General features: G+C 39.9%; 1 protein-coding gene across 1 annotated transcript in view; it reads right to left on the reverse strand.

Moving 5' to 3' along the window:
* ASAP1 (ArfGAP with SH3 domain, ankyrin repeat and PH domain 1) overlaps window positions 1–16,432 on the reverse strand; it is a gene marked incomplete at its 5' end in the record, with an annotated part of 63,780 nt that overhangs the window by 12,801 nt on the left and 34,547 nt on the right. Inside the window, 7 exons of the mRNA XM_010136481.1 lie at window positions 3–36; window positions 2,319–2,323; window positions 8,055–8,287; window positions 9,619–9,726; window positions 12,058–12,125; window positions 14,025–14,140; window positions 15,497–15,582. Of these exons, the coding sequence (XP_010134783.1) occupies window positions 3–36; window positions 2,319–2,323; window positions 8,055–8,287; window positions 9,619–9,726; window positions 12,058–12,125; window positions 14,025–14,140; window positions 15,497–15,582 (650 nt within the window). The remainder of the gene's footprint in view (window positions 1–2; window positions 37–2,318; window positions 2,324–8,054; window positions 8,288–9,618; window positions 9,727–12,057; window positions 12,126–14,024; window positions 14,141–15,496; window positions 15,583–16,432) is intronic.

Below are 16,432 nucleotides of genomic sequence, written 5' to 3' on the forward strand. Positions count from 1 at the left end.
AGGTTTGAGTGCTTAGAGGGAGGGTTGAAGGTGGGCCTGCAAAATAACAAACAACCTTCTTACAAATACATGTGCATAAACGTCACAGCAGCACCGAAAAATTCACAGTCAGACCCACAGTGAAGTGCAGCAAACGACTACAGTAGAGACAAGCCATGCCAAAACACTCGCCAGGATTAAACGACACGTTCACATGTTTTTGACTCTCAGCTGTGGGAAGATCAGCAACTTGACAAGAGAATGACACGTGTATGTTTAAAAAAACCACAGGATTAATCACTCCGGGATTCCTAATTTTAGGCATCTTTTAGGAAAAAAAGGCATGAAATCTTAAAATTAAGCAACATTTAGCATGTGGGATTAAAACTACTATGAATTAGTACCAGAATGAAATAGCTTCCTAGAAGTTCTATTTTGTGGGGATTCTTTTTCCCCTCCAGAGCATCCCATACAAATTCTGTTAATCAGCTGGGGGGAGGCAGGGAACAGAAATCTACCTACTAATTTTCCTTGCATTTTGAAAATAGGATTGTAAGCTTAGTAAGTTTTTTTTGAAGTTATTTCCCCTTTTTCCCCTTGGCTCAAATACACTGGAATATGCATTCTTCGAGCAATGCAAATTGTTGTATGAGGTGTGTACAAAATAACCATCAGAAAAGCTTTTTCTGAGGCTGAGGCTAGATGTTCAATGGTAGCTTTGCTTGGAAGAGCGCAGGCAGCCACCCTTACCCTTCCAGCCGTCACCACCCCCTGCATCAGCGCTGGCACAAACATCACTCCACACAATGCATGTTTTACAGGCTACGGGAACAGACACAGATTACAGACAAAGTTACCCAGAGGGAAGACAAGGTTCTTCCCTCATCAACGTCACCATTCACCTTTGAAAATACCTTCCAGAAGAGGCTCAAGGAAGGAGGGAGTGCAGGGTACAAACACGGGGTGAGGGGACAACTGCTCACGTCAGCTGCTGTTGCCACCGAAAGAAACGACTTGTAACACTTGTCTGAATTAGTACTACCTTAGGGCAGAACAGCACTTACTTTTTTAACCTAAACAACAAATAGAACTTCACTCCAATCATGATCCTGCAGTGTTTTGTGCATCACAGACTCTTGATAAATGCAGAAAATTGGAAGTTTTAAAAGTAAAGTTTATTTATACCTGAAATTTCAAGTCTATCATCACATATTTTTGCGGCACCATAGAAGCAACTTGCCTGTTTTTGAAACCTACTTTAACTGAACAGTATTGGGGACAAAATCTTCATTCTGTTGCATCAGCACATCCATACCCTGCACACAGAAACAGAGCTGCCTCTTGGAAAATACCTGTTACCAGTCTCTGTAGGCAGACTGAAAATGACCCGAGTCTGCATTCCTTCCTGAATTATGATAGAGCATAGAAGTATAAGAGCCAGCGAAGAACAATCTTTGCTAGCATTCCTTAGGTGAAATGTTACACATTGAAAAAAACAGCTTCAATTATGCTATAAGCATGTCTATGTTTGCCAGCAGGCGACTCCTCCCTTTCTTCTTAACCCCAAGGAAAAGATGGATAAAACTGCCCATAATGAGTCAACGATTCTATCTATTCTCTTCCAGATCCAAGCCTGGAAGGCAGCTCAGGAGAATCTCTCAACCACAACCCCTGCAGGTATTTTGGACCTGGCTTTCCATTAATGGATTACTCTTGTAAATCAAATTATCTGTTTTGCAATTAATCCTCTCAATTTATGTCCAAGTTCACAAAACTGTTAACTGACAAGCAGCCTACGTTAGTGCAAATTAGTAAGAGTTCCCCGGTTTGCATCCTCATTTTAATTTCTTCCATGAGCGTAAGCAAGGAAGCTCATTTAAACCGTGCATTGAAATGCTCCCCCCAGAAAAACCAAACAAAAACCCCACACTTTTCGCATGCTACGTTTTGACTGACGATCCTCTAGACTTCTGCAAGTTACCAATTCTTTATTTCACTGAAATAAATACAAACCAAAGGTTGTTCTAATAACCATAAGTAACTTGAGTCTCCTAGGAGTGGCGAGGGGGAAAGGAAAATTCAGTATCAGGTGTTAACTGTAACGTGATTTTTAAAGCAAGCTGAAAACATACACATACATCAGGACAGTCTTTTTCTCTTGTCCTGACACTCGAAAAGGAGTTAGTTACACACTGGGAAAACGCCTGCAGGAGGGAACGGCTGAGAGGGCAGAGGTTCTGTCCTCCACCACCTAGTGCCTCCTGTCCGTGCTGCTCCACAGCCGCAGCGCTCACTGCTCACCGTCCCCGGCCCTGCCACAAGGGACCAACAGTTCAAACTTGGCCTTAAAGGGAAAAAAAAAGTGGAGGAAATGCATTGCTACAGTATTGTGGGCTTATTGCAGAAACAAAACTTCAGACGTGCGGTACATTTGTACTTCATATCATCAATAAAAGAAAGAATCCTCTACAAAACTAAAATTTAGAAGGATTAAAACTTCTTTAACTGTGGTTATATGGATCTATTTTTTATCCTCCACACTAGTAGTGTATATCCAGAGGTCACAGAAGATTTGAAAAGCATCACCACTTCAGAGCTTTCACAAGTGCCCATGGAATACAACGGTTACAGGGAAAAGGTGTTAAGGTATTAAAACCAGAGCATCTGTTCAGACTGCTAGCGCTTGTTCCTGTATTGGTTTCATGGGAGGAATAAACGTGAATTTACAAGTCATACGCTAACGACTGGGTGGCTGAAATAGAAAATAACTTACTTTCAAATAAACAGAAAATAAAGTTTTGAAACTTTTCAGAAAAAGGTATAAAGTCACGTTGCACTTCGAATAAAGCAAATGTGGGAAACGGCTGGAGTCTAAATCGGTTTACGGAAACAATTGGCGGAGCAATACAAAGATCTGATGATGTATGAAGGGTCAGTAAAACTTACAAAACACTTTGCATTACATAAATAAAAATCTCGAAGCAACTCTTACACGGCATTTTTAATTATCAAGGCTAGCTGGGTATTTTTCAGTAATAATCAGAGCAGTTATTTCTCCAGATCAAAGATATTGCGTGATTCTAACAAGGCAGCACGCAAGCCAACCACTTCATCATCATCTTCATGATCATTTCTCACACGGTGGTGAAGTTCACGTTTCATGAAGAATGTTTTCCTCAGACAAGCAAAAAAAAAAAATCCTGGCCTAGAATTTGTTTTAATTCTGCTTCTGTTGGGCTCTTTTCAGTCAGCTGGGGAGCAGCTGCTTTCAGAACACACTGTTATCATCCTTTATCACATTTTCATGTTAGGAGGATCACGCTTTCATGGGTAACTAGAGAAGGTAATCTCCCATTCAGGGCACTAGGGGAAACATCTGGAAATGGTCTGCAGTGCAGAGTGCGATGCCTTCAGCTTCTGTGCAGTTAATGCAGTCAATCTCCCATTCAGGGCACTAGGGGAAACAGCTGAAAACAGTCTGCAGTGCAGAGTGTGATGCCTTCAGCTTCTGTGCAGTTAATGCAGTGTCTGTTAATTTGTGTACTTGGGAAACCACACAAAGCTGGTACCGTCCACGCAAAGAAATGGTGGGTGTAGAGTGTAAACCCTTCACATTTGGTTTTTTTTTTACCACTTATTGAGAGAGGTGGAAGAGACAGTATTCCAGCTAATGGTAGAACGGGTAGGGAGGGAAGTTTATATTAAAAACAGTATTTTAATTAACAAGTGGTGCTATTCTTAAAGTTCTTAGTGACATTTTTGCACAGATACTACCAAAAGCCCTCTTCAGTTTGTCTTTCTTCAGATGATATATTTTCAGTACCAAAAATAAGATGATAATTAAAGAGAAGATGATCATGATCACTCCGAATAAGAAAGCTAAGAATATACATTGATTCAACATTAGCATTTGAAGTACAGTCTATAATTAATGCTAAAAAAGTCTTGTTTAAAAAAAAACCTCAAAATTTATATTCAAGAATGTTGTATTTTGGGTTGATGCACAAATATAACAAACCCATGAAATCAACAGTTGTCAGCCTTCTCTTCCTGTTACAGTACTAAAAGAGTTTGAGTGGAATAACTAGTATTATTTAACCAAAATGTACCACACAGTTATAAGAATATTTAAAAAATTAAGTCTTCCTGTATATGACAGAAGAATAAAAAGAGGTGAAATACGCTTGGTCTGTTTAGTCTGACCAAAGAGAAACGGAGACCTGTGCGACCCTCTTCAGGCAGTGCCCTGGCACACACACCCATGAAGACAAACCTTTGCAGGTAGACAATAATGGTACGTGGACAAAGTAATTTAGTGGACTTGAGAAGATTTCTAATCCGGTGAGCAATGCAGCCAGACAACGTCTCGAAGTTACCAGTGAATGCTAATAAGCTCATCTGGTCAGAACCTGCGTGTGATCAAATGGAGACGCAGATGATACAACACGGAGTCTGCAGTAGCAGGAACCACGAGTGCTCCGCGTACCTAATGCCCAAACTTAACTTCACTGCACAAAACTGATCCCTGACCACCACTTTCCAGAGAAATAGGCAGAACCATTAAAAAATCAATTAGCTTTCAGATAAAATTAAGGAAGGCTGGCTTAGATGGTCTTAACACTTCTACAAAACTACTTACCATCATCACTCTCACACTGGATTTGCAATTAAGGTTGAAACCCTCAAAATCGGGTTTGCTGGTTTAGAGTAGAATACACCAACGTTCCAGCATTTTGAACAGTATTTCAAAAAGTTATCAAACTGGAAAATTGGTGCTTATATTGTGATGATGTATGGAGAAACTTTAAAAAAAATCCCCATATACACATCCCCCAGCAATCGTACCTCTACGATTTTAATGATGAATCAAACTGATTTTTAGACACCACAGCCACTAAAAACATAGGCAAGGTTGGTGTGTGTTAGGCAGCTCTAAACTTACCCTCTCTCCCCAACACACAGTTCACACTTGATGGCTTCCAGTCCACGGTGGCACCTCAGCAAACACCATGGAACCTTGCTACCAAGGGCTTCACCGGCAAATGGAGCCAGCTGACAGAGGGCTGAAGGGAAGGCTCTTTGTTAAAATCAGAATGTGTTTTGGACAGGAGTTTTATCTGTATGCCCCAAAGGATAAAAAACATGAAATTTTAAAATCCTCTGCCGCCTGCTAAAATACAGATCCCAGCAGCTATCCACTCCGTACAGACTGTCTCCATGCTCTAGCACAGTCCCGTGGTACCTGCTGGGGCCTTGCGGCGGAGCAGGGACAAAGATCAGATTTCATTCGGGGACAGAAGGTAAGCTTAAATTTAATCACCAACTCAATGCTCTTCTTACTTCTGCTATTTAGGGAATTCAGCACAAGATACAGTACTGTGTTTTCATATGATCTTAAATCAAATGGACTGCTATTAAAACGAACTCTTCTAACAAAAAAGATTTGGTAAGTAAGCTTGTATGCTAAACTTGGATGGAAGGGCTATACTCTACCACTACTGATCTCAAAAGAGCAGCTAAGTTCTAAAGGATTATTTTTTCCTACACAAACAGAATTATCTCAAACTAAGATGTGTCACTGGTGTCTTATGGAGAGTCTCTGCTTCTTTTGCTTTTAAACAATCTGTTTGGGAGCTGGAAAGGGGGCAGATAACAACGTGTAGCACAGTTTATAATGAAGCAGAAGCGCATCTGCAATGATGCATCTAAAGCAACTTTTTCACACTGATGGAAGTTCTGCACATTTGTCACTTTGCTCCTCCGTCCTTTCGAGTCTGAAATTATTCCTGTAACAGGCATGTATTTAATGGAAACTTCTAAAATTGATTAAATACTTCAACATATTATTGAATGGAGAGCAACCAAAACCACAGCATCTCTCAGGCTGTAAAATTTTGGCATGTTTGAAGCAGAGGAGCCTAGTGACTTTAATGTGACACTAGTGCCATTTGACCTCTCACTCAAGACTTCCACTGCGAATCTGGCATTTTCCACTCGCGTGAAGCAGTTCATGTTCCATTAGAAGGTGCAGGTATCTGTATTTTGTGGTATTATACTATTTTTGTTGTAATATAAATAAGGATTTCTTTCACGCGAAAACAGGCAGAACTGAACACTTCATTTCTTGCCAAGTAGCTCTGGGGTTCTGTTGCTTCACTAGTCCAGGAGTTTGCAGGAACACCTAGGAAAATGCCTAACATTTCTGAAACTTGGATCCCTACATGGGATGAAATATGCCTGTGAACAGTCCCCTTCCCGGAGACAAAGATGATTTTCTAACTAAGTCTGCGCGAGAGCTACACTACACGATGACAGAGAATAACGTTCATTAGAATCATTGAAAGCTGACAGCCTACAGACAGATACAAGGCACAAGCTCCTTAACCTTCTTAAGGAAATAGGATCCATGATTAATTTCCAAGTCCTGCAACTTTATGACAAAACAAAGTTCTCCTAGGTCAGACTGAAGGAACATCTAAGCCAGCATCTGTGTCTGACAATGGACAGAGGCAGACCGAGAGCATGTAAAAAAGGTGGGGAGAGGAGGGAAAAAGTTAGAAATGTGTAATGGCAACGGGAAGGTCAGTGCAGTCAAGTCACGAGGAGTACAGATGAATCCCCAGTGAAGATGACAGAAAGGCGGGTTGTGAAAATGCATGCCCTGGCTAAATCACTGTTTAAACCTGTTTAAAAAAAGAGAGCCAAGGAATTCCTTCAGAACTTGCCAGTACGTGATGAAGACTGACGGTGGAACAGCAGTTCTTCCAGCATGGGAGCCATGTCTAAAAGCAGGTACCTGATGCCAACAGACTGTTCTGTCCTTTGTCACATTTTAGCGAGAGCAATTCTTCATTATTTTTGAAAACAAAGTTAACTACGCATTGAGAGAACAGCATGTGAAGTCACAGCAGGGCTAACTAAAGGGAACATTCTTCAGCAGAGCCACTGAACCCTTAAACAATACTGTAGCCTCCGTCACAACTGGAGTTTTCTCTAACAAATCTACCATAAAACCCACAATTAGGCTATTTCTAAATTAAATAAGTAAAAAAAGAAGAAATACGAAGGCTTTTTCTTGTTCTAAAAAAAGCGGATTTGCATGAATTTTCATGAAGTAACAGGTTTTGTTACATAAATAATGTCCCCTAAACTTGGAGTTTGTAGGTAATGAGGTCAAAGAACCTCTGTCCACTACAGCTGCAAGAATAAGTCTCATTACAATAAGTTCTCTTCCCTTTCAAGCACTACCAAGCGTGTTATTACTAAGAAGAAAAAGCATCTCCTTCATTTCAGCTAAATGCAGATTGCAAAACTGATGGAACTGGAGCACAAACCTTCCTTATGGGTAATTCTACAAGAGAAAACCAGTTTCCACACCGGGAAGAGTGGGTGACCTTTAGTTTAGATCCTCAGTGACTCATTAACTATCTGGCAATAGGCTTGGTGTTGTCTTTACATCCCTCTAGCACTCACCAAAACAGAAGCGGGCAGTCCTGAGGCACTGAGACCGAAGGGACTTGAACACCGACCTGTCAGCGCTTCACAGGTCATTCTGGTATTTTTCTTTTTGTGCGCTGTCTGACTGCAAGAAGGGGGAGTCTTCTTGCACCTCCTCTCCCCCAGGGCTTTGTCTCTTTACCCTCTCTGCCACACACCACACAACAGGTCTCACGTAGCACTATGTACTATCAGCCTTTTCCTAAAACACTTGCATTTTGTGACTGTAAAGGCTTAGAAAAGCTTCTCCAAGATATGAACAGAATTTCTACATAAAATGAACCAATTTTTATTTCACAGAGTAGTACTTTCTTTTTTCACCCACTCATCTACACTGGTATGATTGAGACCATTACAAAGTGTTGTTCCCCTTCCTTTTTTTTTTTTTTTTTTTTTTTTTTTTTTTTTTTTTTTTTTTTTTTTTTTTTTTTTTTTTTTTTTAAAGTTTTGAACATGCATTGTACCGTATTACCACATCACTGTAGTAAGAAAAACATCTTGGAACACTGTGATGTACCTGGTTAGAGGAAGGACAACGCTGAAAAATTACTGCTTGCCAGTGTGGCTTGAAGGCAGACTTACCTTTGCCAGCATTTCGAGGAGGAAGAGGAGGAGCATCTGCAGTTGGAGAGGTGGGTGAATCTGTGCTTGCAGAAGCAAAAATCTGATTGGTAAAAGCTCCGTAGGAGAGTCTTTGCTTGTCTCTAGGAGTGCTAAATGCAGGATGAGTCAATTTGTCTTGGGGAGAAATGCTTGAAGAGTGACAAAAACTTTGGGGTCTCGGAGATCTTTCTTTTTTTATAGGACTAGGCTGCAAATAGAAAAACAAGTACATTATACAGCTGTCTAAATACTCAATATAGTTGATATGTTTGGGAAAGAATACAAAAGAACATATTCTAGTGAACGTGAGCATCATGTCTTTCTTTCTTTATTGGACAAGTAAGACCACATTCCTCCCTTTCTCAGCGATCCAACTTGGAGGATCCTCTCCTTTGTAACTGATAGACTGTAGCATGTACAAGTCATCACGTACATGAAGTTAGATTTATTCTTAAAGCAGGAGACGCACAATAATAATACATTAGTATATTAATAAAAGCCTAGTGAAGTTTTCAGAATGTAAGAGTAATTTTCAGTTCAAGTAGCTCTTTACTCAGAGCAGTCATCAAAGTTCCAGTATATTACCCCACTGATGCATACTACAAGTAAAACATCCCCTTCTGACACCGCAGTTGTTGACTGAACTAGCAATATATTCAGTGGTACCAGTTACTTCTTTTAAACGTATCTAATCGATCTCTGAAGAAAGTTTACACAGCACTTTTTGTTGCTGTATATTACTAGCTACGTATGGCACACGCTCTTTCTCTGCAGCTCTGGTTCAGGCAGCCTGTCATCTCCTAGAGAGCAGCAGTCATCCCCCTGAGGCTCCCTGCACAGAGAATGATCTTGTTCTCCACTGTCCTTGAGGATCTGTAAATGATTTGGGTTTCTGAATTTTCCAGTGCCAAGTGTCACAGAAAATGAAAAGTTGTCCACATTTCTTTCCACGGCACCCATATAATCGGAGGAGCGTATTCCCATTTATTCCAGAAACAGAGCACGCAGTAATTAACCGACCTGCTAAAGTAGGACACTGAAGCTAAGTTTTCACAAGTTCTAGGATGGCAATTATCTTATGCCCTCAAGTTTTGTCTTTCTGGTACTTCTTTTTTAATCAGGAATAAAGTGCACAGCACAGTTTTTGAAAAACAGTTATTGATTCAACCAGGTTTTTAATTAATTCATGGAAAAAAAAGAAGTATGTAGAGCCTTGGATTTCCTCCAGCTAAAAACTAACAACCTCGAATTCAGAAGGGGATAAAATGATAAAGTAATCTGCATTCAATGATTTATGTTACATTGTATGTCTTGTCAAAGCAAAAATTCTGAAATTCAAGTCCATAATATCTAGGTCGACAAACTGTACTCAAAAAGCACTTTGGCAGTCTTTAAAACAGGCCTCAAAACTATCTTTTTTCCCTCAAAAAACATCTGTAAGAAAAAAAGGGTGAAGTGAGACTCTAATTTCCATCAATTTCCACAGTACAGAAACATTGACAATTTTTGTGCAAAGCCGTATCAGTAATTCACACTTACTTTATCGTCTAAGTCATCATCACTTTCATCAATTTCTTCCTGCCGAAGATTCCATTCATACTCTACGTGGACGTGGGGGTTTAGCTTTCCTGCCTTGGCTTGAGAAAGCTGGAAGAAATAACAGTTCTTGTTATTTACCTGCTGTTCCTTTGGTGTTGACAAAGTCAGTTCTGTAACAGCAAGCAATAAACTGATATATTTAGAGGGTTAAAACTTTTCCAGTCATTAAAAACTAACAATTTCACACAAACAATCTTCATTTCTCTGAGGTAGAGAAAAACAGCTAAAAGGCAAAAAGGGCAGAAGTTGACATGTCTGACAAGCATTTGAGAAGACGCCACGAAGAAAAGGTAGTATACACACAAAAGCTGCTTGCAGCTGGAGCCCTCCTTCCCAAAAATGAAAGGCAAAACTGATTTAAAAACTCTGGTCCAGACAACTATTACCCCTCCAAAATCACAGTCCTTGTGCTGGAATCCAGATAAAAGGTATTTCTTTGAATATTTCCTTCCGTTTCAGTGGATGAGGATCATGGGTCTTAAGCACACAACTCCTGTACTTTGCCAGCCCAGGTCAGGTATTCACATCCTTTAAAAATCTACTACCTCAACGATCAGCAGAGGAGAGAAAATGGCAACTCAGGGTTATTCTGAGGAGTTACATTCTCCTTTCCAGCGCTCAGCTTTCCCATCATTATTTATTCCTACACATCCTCTGGAATGCAGTCTACCTGGTACCAGCTGATTCAGGAAAGCCTTCAACCCTGCCTGCTCAAAATAGAATTTGAAAGAAAGTATTTTCAGTCTGTTCTGTAAGTATTAATGAACCCCCTTTGGTTGAAATTGAATTTAATTAACAGTTAAGACTCCAGCTATGCAACAGAAATTAGCTAAGTGCATCTACCATATTGCAAACAAATTTATTTTTATACTTTTTTATTGCCAGGATAAACAATTATGTTCATTCATATTTTTTACTTTTAACTTTATCTCATTGACACTTCAGAGAAAAATGCAGAAATAATTTTCCTCTTTCAATATGAAAAAAACCCCAAAAAGGTGTAAACGCTGTCTTACAGTTAACTGAAATAATCAGTGAGGTATTAGCAGAATTTCTATCAATTGAAAAACTTAACTGCTAGAGAAGCTCACTGATCACATCCACGATCAGTTAGTCCACATTAACGGCAGATGGTACTTTATTAACTATATATGCAGAGAAAAAAGCAATCCATACCAGTGGTGTGTTGTCTAGCTGATCTGGCTTTCAGCTGACAGAAAACTGAAACTACTGGAAACAGCACTGAGGGAGCAGAGATGGGAGGAACTGAGAAGTCAGTGGAAGTCCCACCTCTGCATCTCCCAAAATACGGGAAATAGTGATGATTTGCGAAGGACAAGCTCTCTTGATTATGCAATAATTAATACATGACAAGAACTTACAGTTGTCAAAGGAAAGCTATTAAAATTACCATCTGCAGAGGAAAATCAGAGATCCTCCTTGGATCATCAACATGAGGCAAAAAGGTTCTGAGAAACAGAATTAAGCAGCAAGTGACAACTGTTCTGTCACTCCTGCTGGTTTTGTCTTGAATGTGAAACCGCTGCACTATTAAGAGTTTTAATCCCTTGATAGTTCTCAAACTCACTTGTCTACTAAATGTATGCTGGAGAGAGGCACCTCAGAGGGCTGAGAACAAACAAGCTGGTCTGATGTAGGATCCTTATTCCTGGCTGACTGCCTCAGAAGAGCCTGGGAAGATCCTCTAACACCTTTATTTCTTGAAGTCCAGTAAATTTTCTTGAGTTAACATCACTCACATTCTCAAGATTCCAGCAAGTTTTTGCTCTGATCATGTTCAGTAGAGGGACCAAATCCCACAGAAGCGAGTGGTTTACACTTGGTAACGCCCTGACTTCAGACATCACACTTTCGCTTCTTTCTCCTTTCAGGAGGTTCAATTTCAAGTTGTTTCAACTCTCTTTGTAAGAAAACTTTCACCATCGCATTAAATATACCGGAAAAAGCCAAAGCAGGAAAAGTCAAAGATCCAGATCTAAAAGGTCTTGATGGATTAAATATTTCCGTGGTTGTTTTTTTCTTCTGACAGAAACGTCTCTAAGAACTACTTCTGTAGTGCTGACACCCAGCTGTCCTAGGATGACGCACCAATCGGTGTTCAAATACCTGACCCTCCAGGGTGTAATGTCTTCAAACACACTGGTTAACATCACTGAGCACTTCCAGTACAAGAAACCTCTTTTACTCGTCTATACAAAAATGACTGCTGTGTTTTGAAAGTATAAAATACTCATCTACGGTTGGACCTTCAGATCAGCATACAGCCAGCTGGCAGCGGTATCAGGGTTGGAGTACGGTGGTAGTGGTACCTTCAGCAGATCACACCTTGGAAAAAGTAAACACTCCCCCAGTTCTTACCAGTTCCTCACACTGGACAGCTTTCACTCTTTTTGCCGTGTCCAGAGCCGTCTCTCCAGCTTGGTTTACTACAGAAGTAACAATTAAAAAAAAAAAAAAAGTGATAAATCTTTGAGATGTCTAAAGACTCATTTTATTAAGTTACACTTTTTTGTAGAGTAACTTCTAGAGGGGATCAAAAACATCGATTTACACTATAGAAGTTGCAGCTCTTGCACTTCACGTATCATCAGGTTCATCTGCTGGGACAGTTCCCAAATCCCTCCTAACCATCCTAGCAGGAAATATAAAGACATTTAGTCACTTCAGGCTCCACTCTACCCCTCTGCCAGTAAAACTCTTACATGAATAAGCAGGAAAAGCAGGCAGACATGGTAAGAGAGCTTAAAAAAAAGCAGATGTTGATCCAAGCACGTTTTACTTTGATTACTATACAGTGGTTTGAAGCCTGAATTTGAAGACAGAAATCCTATTCCAAGATGTCATTGGAACAGGAGTAATGGTAAAACTTTCTAGCTGTTTTGTCTCTGCAAAGACTACATCTGCCTGATCAGAAAGGTGGTATCTGCACACCCTGGATGGTCCTCTAGCACATCTAATGGGATCCTTCCCATTAGATTCTTCCCACTCAGTAGCAAATCTCAAGAACCAAAACCAACCCCCACACTCCAACCTTACTGAGTGCAAATCTTGTATGTAAGAAATAAATTTTACCTAAGTATAGCTTATATAGCTATACCTATAAGTATAGGTCTAAATGCCATGGAGCTGGACCTGAGTGTGCTCCACCTCATATCCAGATCGTACAGCAGGCAAACTGAGGTCTCATAAGGAAAATATCTGTGTCATATTACATATGGAATGCCAGTCACAAAGTCCTGAAAATATAAAGCAGTCATCTAGAAAGTCCTACGAATCTGAAAGAATTAAGATCCCTAGAAGGAGCAGAGGTCCTTATGGAAAGCTCGGAGATGGTTCAGGAGTTTTAATATGAAATGGAATGAAAATACAGTATTTCTTCACTGAAGTGAGCACAGAGATAGCTTCAGAGACTACAGAAATCCCAAACTTAATAAAACTGATGTTTCAAGGCCTAAAGAAGATACACAATTCCATGTGAGAACATTTTGGAAGAAAAAAAAGACCCAAAAAGATAAGAACACTCTTCTGGCTAGGAGAGAGTTCAATGGAAGGACCAGTAAACACGCTTGAGCTCGTTCAGACAGCTTTCCTATCTTCTTAATTAGGGATACATCTGCTGAAGAAAGGTCTACTAACTTCCTTGACTTACGATCATATTAGAACGTATTCTAAGGAGGTATGAAAAGGCCAATGGAACCCGTGACTTCCGCCACTGAGCTATGAACTTGAATTTATGCAACAGGTTTATCCTGGGCAGCGGAGAAAAATTATGGCAGTGAAGAGAGAGGAGTTCGCACTTCAGTTTGTACCAACTGTTGGGAAAGCTCCCCTCCTACCCTAAGGTCTGACAGATTCAGCTGCAGTGATGGTCGGGGCGCGCTGGGTGAAGCCACAGTGCTTCATGCCAGCGGACATGAACATTAAAAGAAGAATTAGCTGTTGTGTACACAAAGCCCACACACACCCAGAGTGCAATTAATGCGAGCAGTCATTCGAAGCACTAGATGAATTTTACAATAAACCCAACAAACTTAAATTCCAGGACATTTATAATGAATCAGAAATAAAACTCTGCAGAAAAACCAGGGTTTACCATTGGTATTTCTTAGTAGAACACTTTTGGCACTAGTATCTTCTAAAAATTTAAGTTTCATTTAACTTGGTGCTTCCTTTAGCCTTGGTGGTAGTAAAATCTTCATCTTTCCAGTATTTTTTTTCCCTTTAAAAGGTTTATTTAACACAGTAAGACATAAATAAAAGTGGTTGAACTAATGGAGAGAAATTTTAGGAAATCTTTATTTCCTGGTTTTGAATAATGAACTTACCTACATCAATAGTTGGCTTCCCCCTCAAAAGCAGTTTCAAACACTCGGGCTTATTATACATACTGCAGTAGTGTAGAACTGTATTACCCAACGCTGTTTGCTTATCCAGGTTTCCACTAAACACAAAAGCAAAAAAAACCCATCAAGACAAGCACAGCGTCCTGTGCTATTCCTTTCAGATCTAACATCCCCATAAATATTAAATGCATAAATATTTTCCTGGACAAATATGAAGTTGAAGGAGAAATAAATACTTTAAAATTAAACATTACTTTCAGAGACTGTTAAGAACAGTTCCCAAGCGTAAAGGAAACTCCTGAGCGGTGGCTGAAAAGGACTGAGCATGTCCTGATGCTCATTTAAAAAAAGTGAAGTCCAAAGACTCAAATCTAATTCTCTCTGAAGCCTCACCAGTTGTTTTCCACGAAGAGTTAGGTAGAGACGAGCTGTGCAAAGGGGTTCAACAGGGCTTTTTAAAATTCTATTTCCTTCAGTTTTCAATTTCTGAAACAAGGTTTCTCAAAAAAAGTTGCTGATGTATTGGGACCAATATAATACCTTTATAAAAATGAACAGCTCAGAAGATTAGAGCTTTTCTTCCACTCAGTATTACCCATATAGAGCAGTAAGCGAAGAGCCCATATGGCTGTAAAGATGCTCTGAAATTTGAGACTGAGACAAAAATATAGACAGCTGACAAACATGTAAAAGATGCAGCTGTCTGCAGGAACTGTGAAGCTTCCTAACTGAACAAAGTATTTTTTAAATAATCGTACAAAAAATCAAATCCTTTAGCAAAGATCAAAATAATAACTTGGGCTTCTCAAATATTTTTCAAGATGTGATCTCAAACAGCTTGCAAATATTAGTAGCTTTTTTTTCATCTGATTTTTTACTTTAGCAAGACTCCCACAGCAGTCAGCACCCCATTACACCTGGGGGAGCAGCGGTGAAGTTGAAGTGATGGTTACACAGCCAGTCCACACAGCCCAAGGGATGGTGGCAGGAGCAGGAACTCCAGGTCTGTGCTGTACCAGAAGACCAAACTTCCTGTCTAACGCTCCACACATAAGGCTACATAAACTATTAGAGAGGGGAAGGAAAGTAAGTACGTTTAATAGCAGGTTATGACTCACTGTGCTGAGGGAAAAATAAAAAAAGCTCAAAAATCCTCCAGCCTTCCCCCCACCAGCTCAGGAAAGTTGTGATGAGTCTTCGGCGTTTCCCCAACCCTCCTCTCTCGTCATTCTGCAAAATCCACCAGCTGACACAGCACACGACTGTGCCTCTGTCACTTAACAGCGCACCACAGCAGTGGACTGGGACCCACCTCCTTTCATCGCTTTCATACTGTGAAACCAAAAATAACCTTGTTCCACTACACCATCATTTTTTTTTTTTTAATGTTTTCACTAAGGTTTTACACTTCTACAAACACATCTCTTGACAACAAAGGATAGCACAATCCATACCAGTTTTGTACAAGGAAGTCAACCAGATGGAGAGAGGTTTGGTCAGCAGTCCGCACTGCTAAATGAAGTGCTGTTTCACCTGGCTCCTAAACACATTAAACAGAAATCAGATTTTTTGTGTCTTATTTCTGCAAAGCTTAAAATATCAGACCTACTGAGATAGATGTCACTCACCCTTTTACAGGTCTTTCAACATAATATTTAAATGAAACTATAAATGCTGTTTAATTCAGTTTAAAGTTCCTTGAGAAATTAATCTAAAACCAGATTTCATTAACTCCTATTGATCATAAAGAGCCTTTAAGAAGTACAGTGCAGATGTTTAGAATTTAAGTCACAACTTTAAAAAAAATGACTTTACCAAGCATCAGAGAATTTACAGTGGAGAACGATGCTGTCAATGGCCTAACAGCAGACTACGTTTCCATTAGGGTTCACACCCTTACTGTAATGGCTGAGAAACGCTAAGGAGCAACTTCTGTGGTGCTATAGATGATAAATACAGGAAGTTTACCCTGTAGTCAGAGAATCTGAAACGTGGCTCCATGAGAAGCACTCTGCTATCTTAAGTGCCGGGATTACACTGAACTCAGTCCCTCCACCTGACGCAGACGGCACTCTGTCCTTTGACAAGTCAGCTATTTTCACAAAACTTGTTGAAAACATTCTCCAAGACCTCTCTGAGTTGGGTTCAAAAGTAATGGGAGAAAACACTGCCGACCAAGTGGTTACAAAGCATCAGTTATCTAGAAAACTGATTACGTTGCTCTTGAGCAACAATTCTACATGGACGCTTGAGGTCAAGCTGGATGGGTTTTTCTGAAAAATTTCAAAAGATCGAGTATTCAGAAATTTATTTAAAAAAAAAAACAACTCTCTCCCTGGGTGCAAAGAAATGGCACTTTTGTAAATGTTTCATTAGAAGCAGTGGAAAGA

The sequence above is a fragment of the Buceros rhinoceros genome, unplaced genomic scaffold (assembly GCF_000710305.1).
Source record: "Buceros rhinoceros silvestris isolate BGI_N320 unplaced genomic scaffold, ASM71030v1 scaffold6770, whole genome shotgun sequence".
Lineage (NCBI taxonomy): Eukaryota > Metazoa > Chordata > Aves > Bucerotiformes > Bucerotidae > Buceros > Buceros rhinoceros.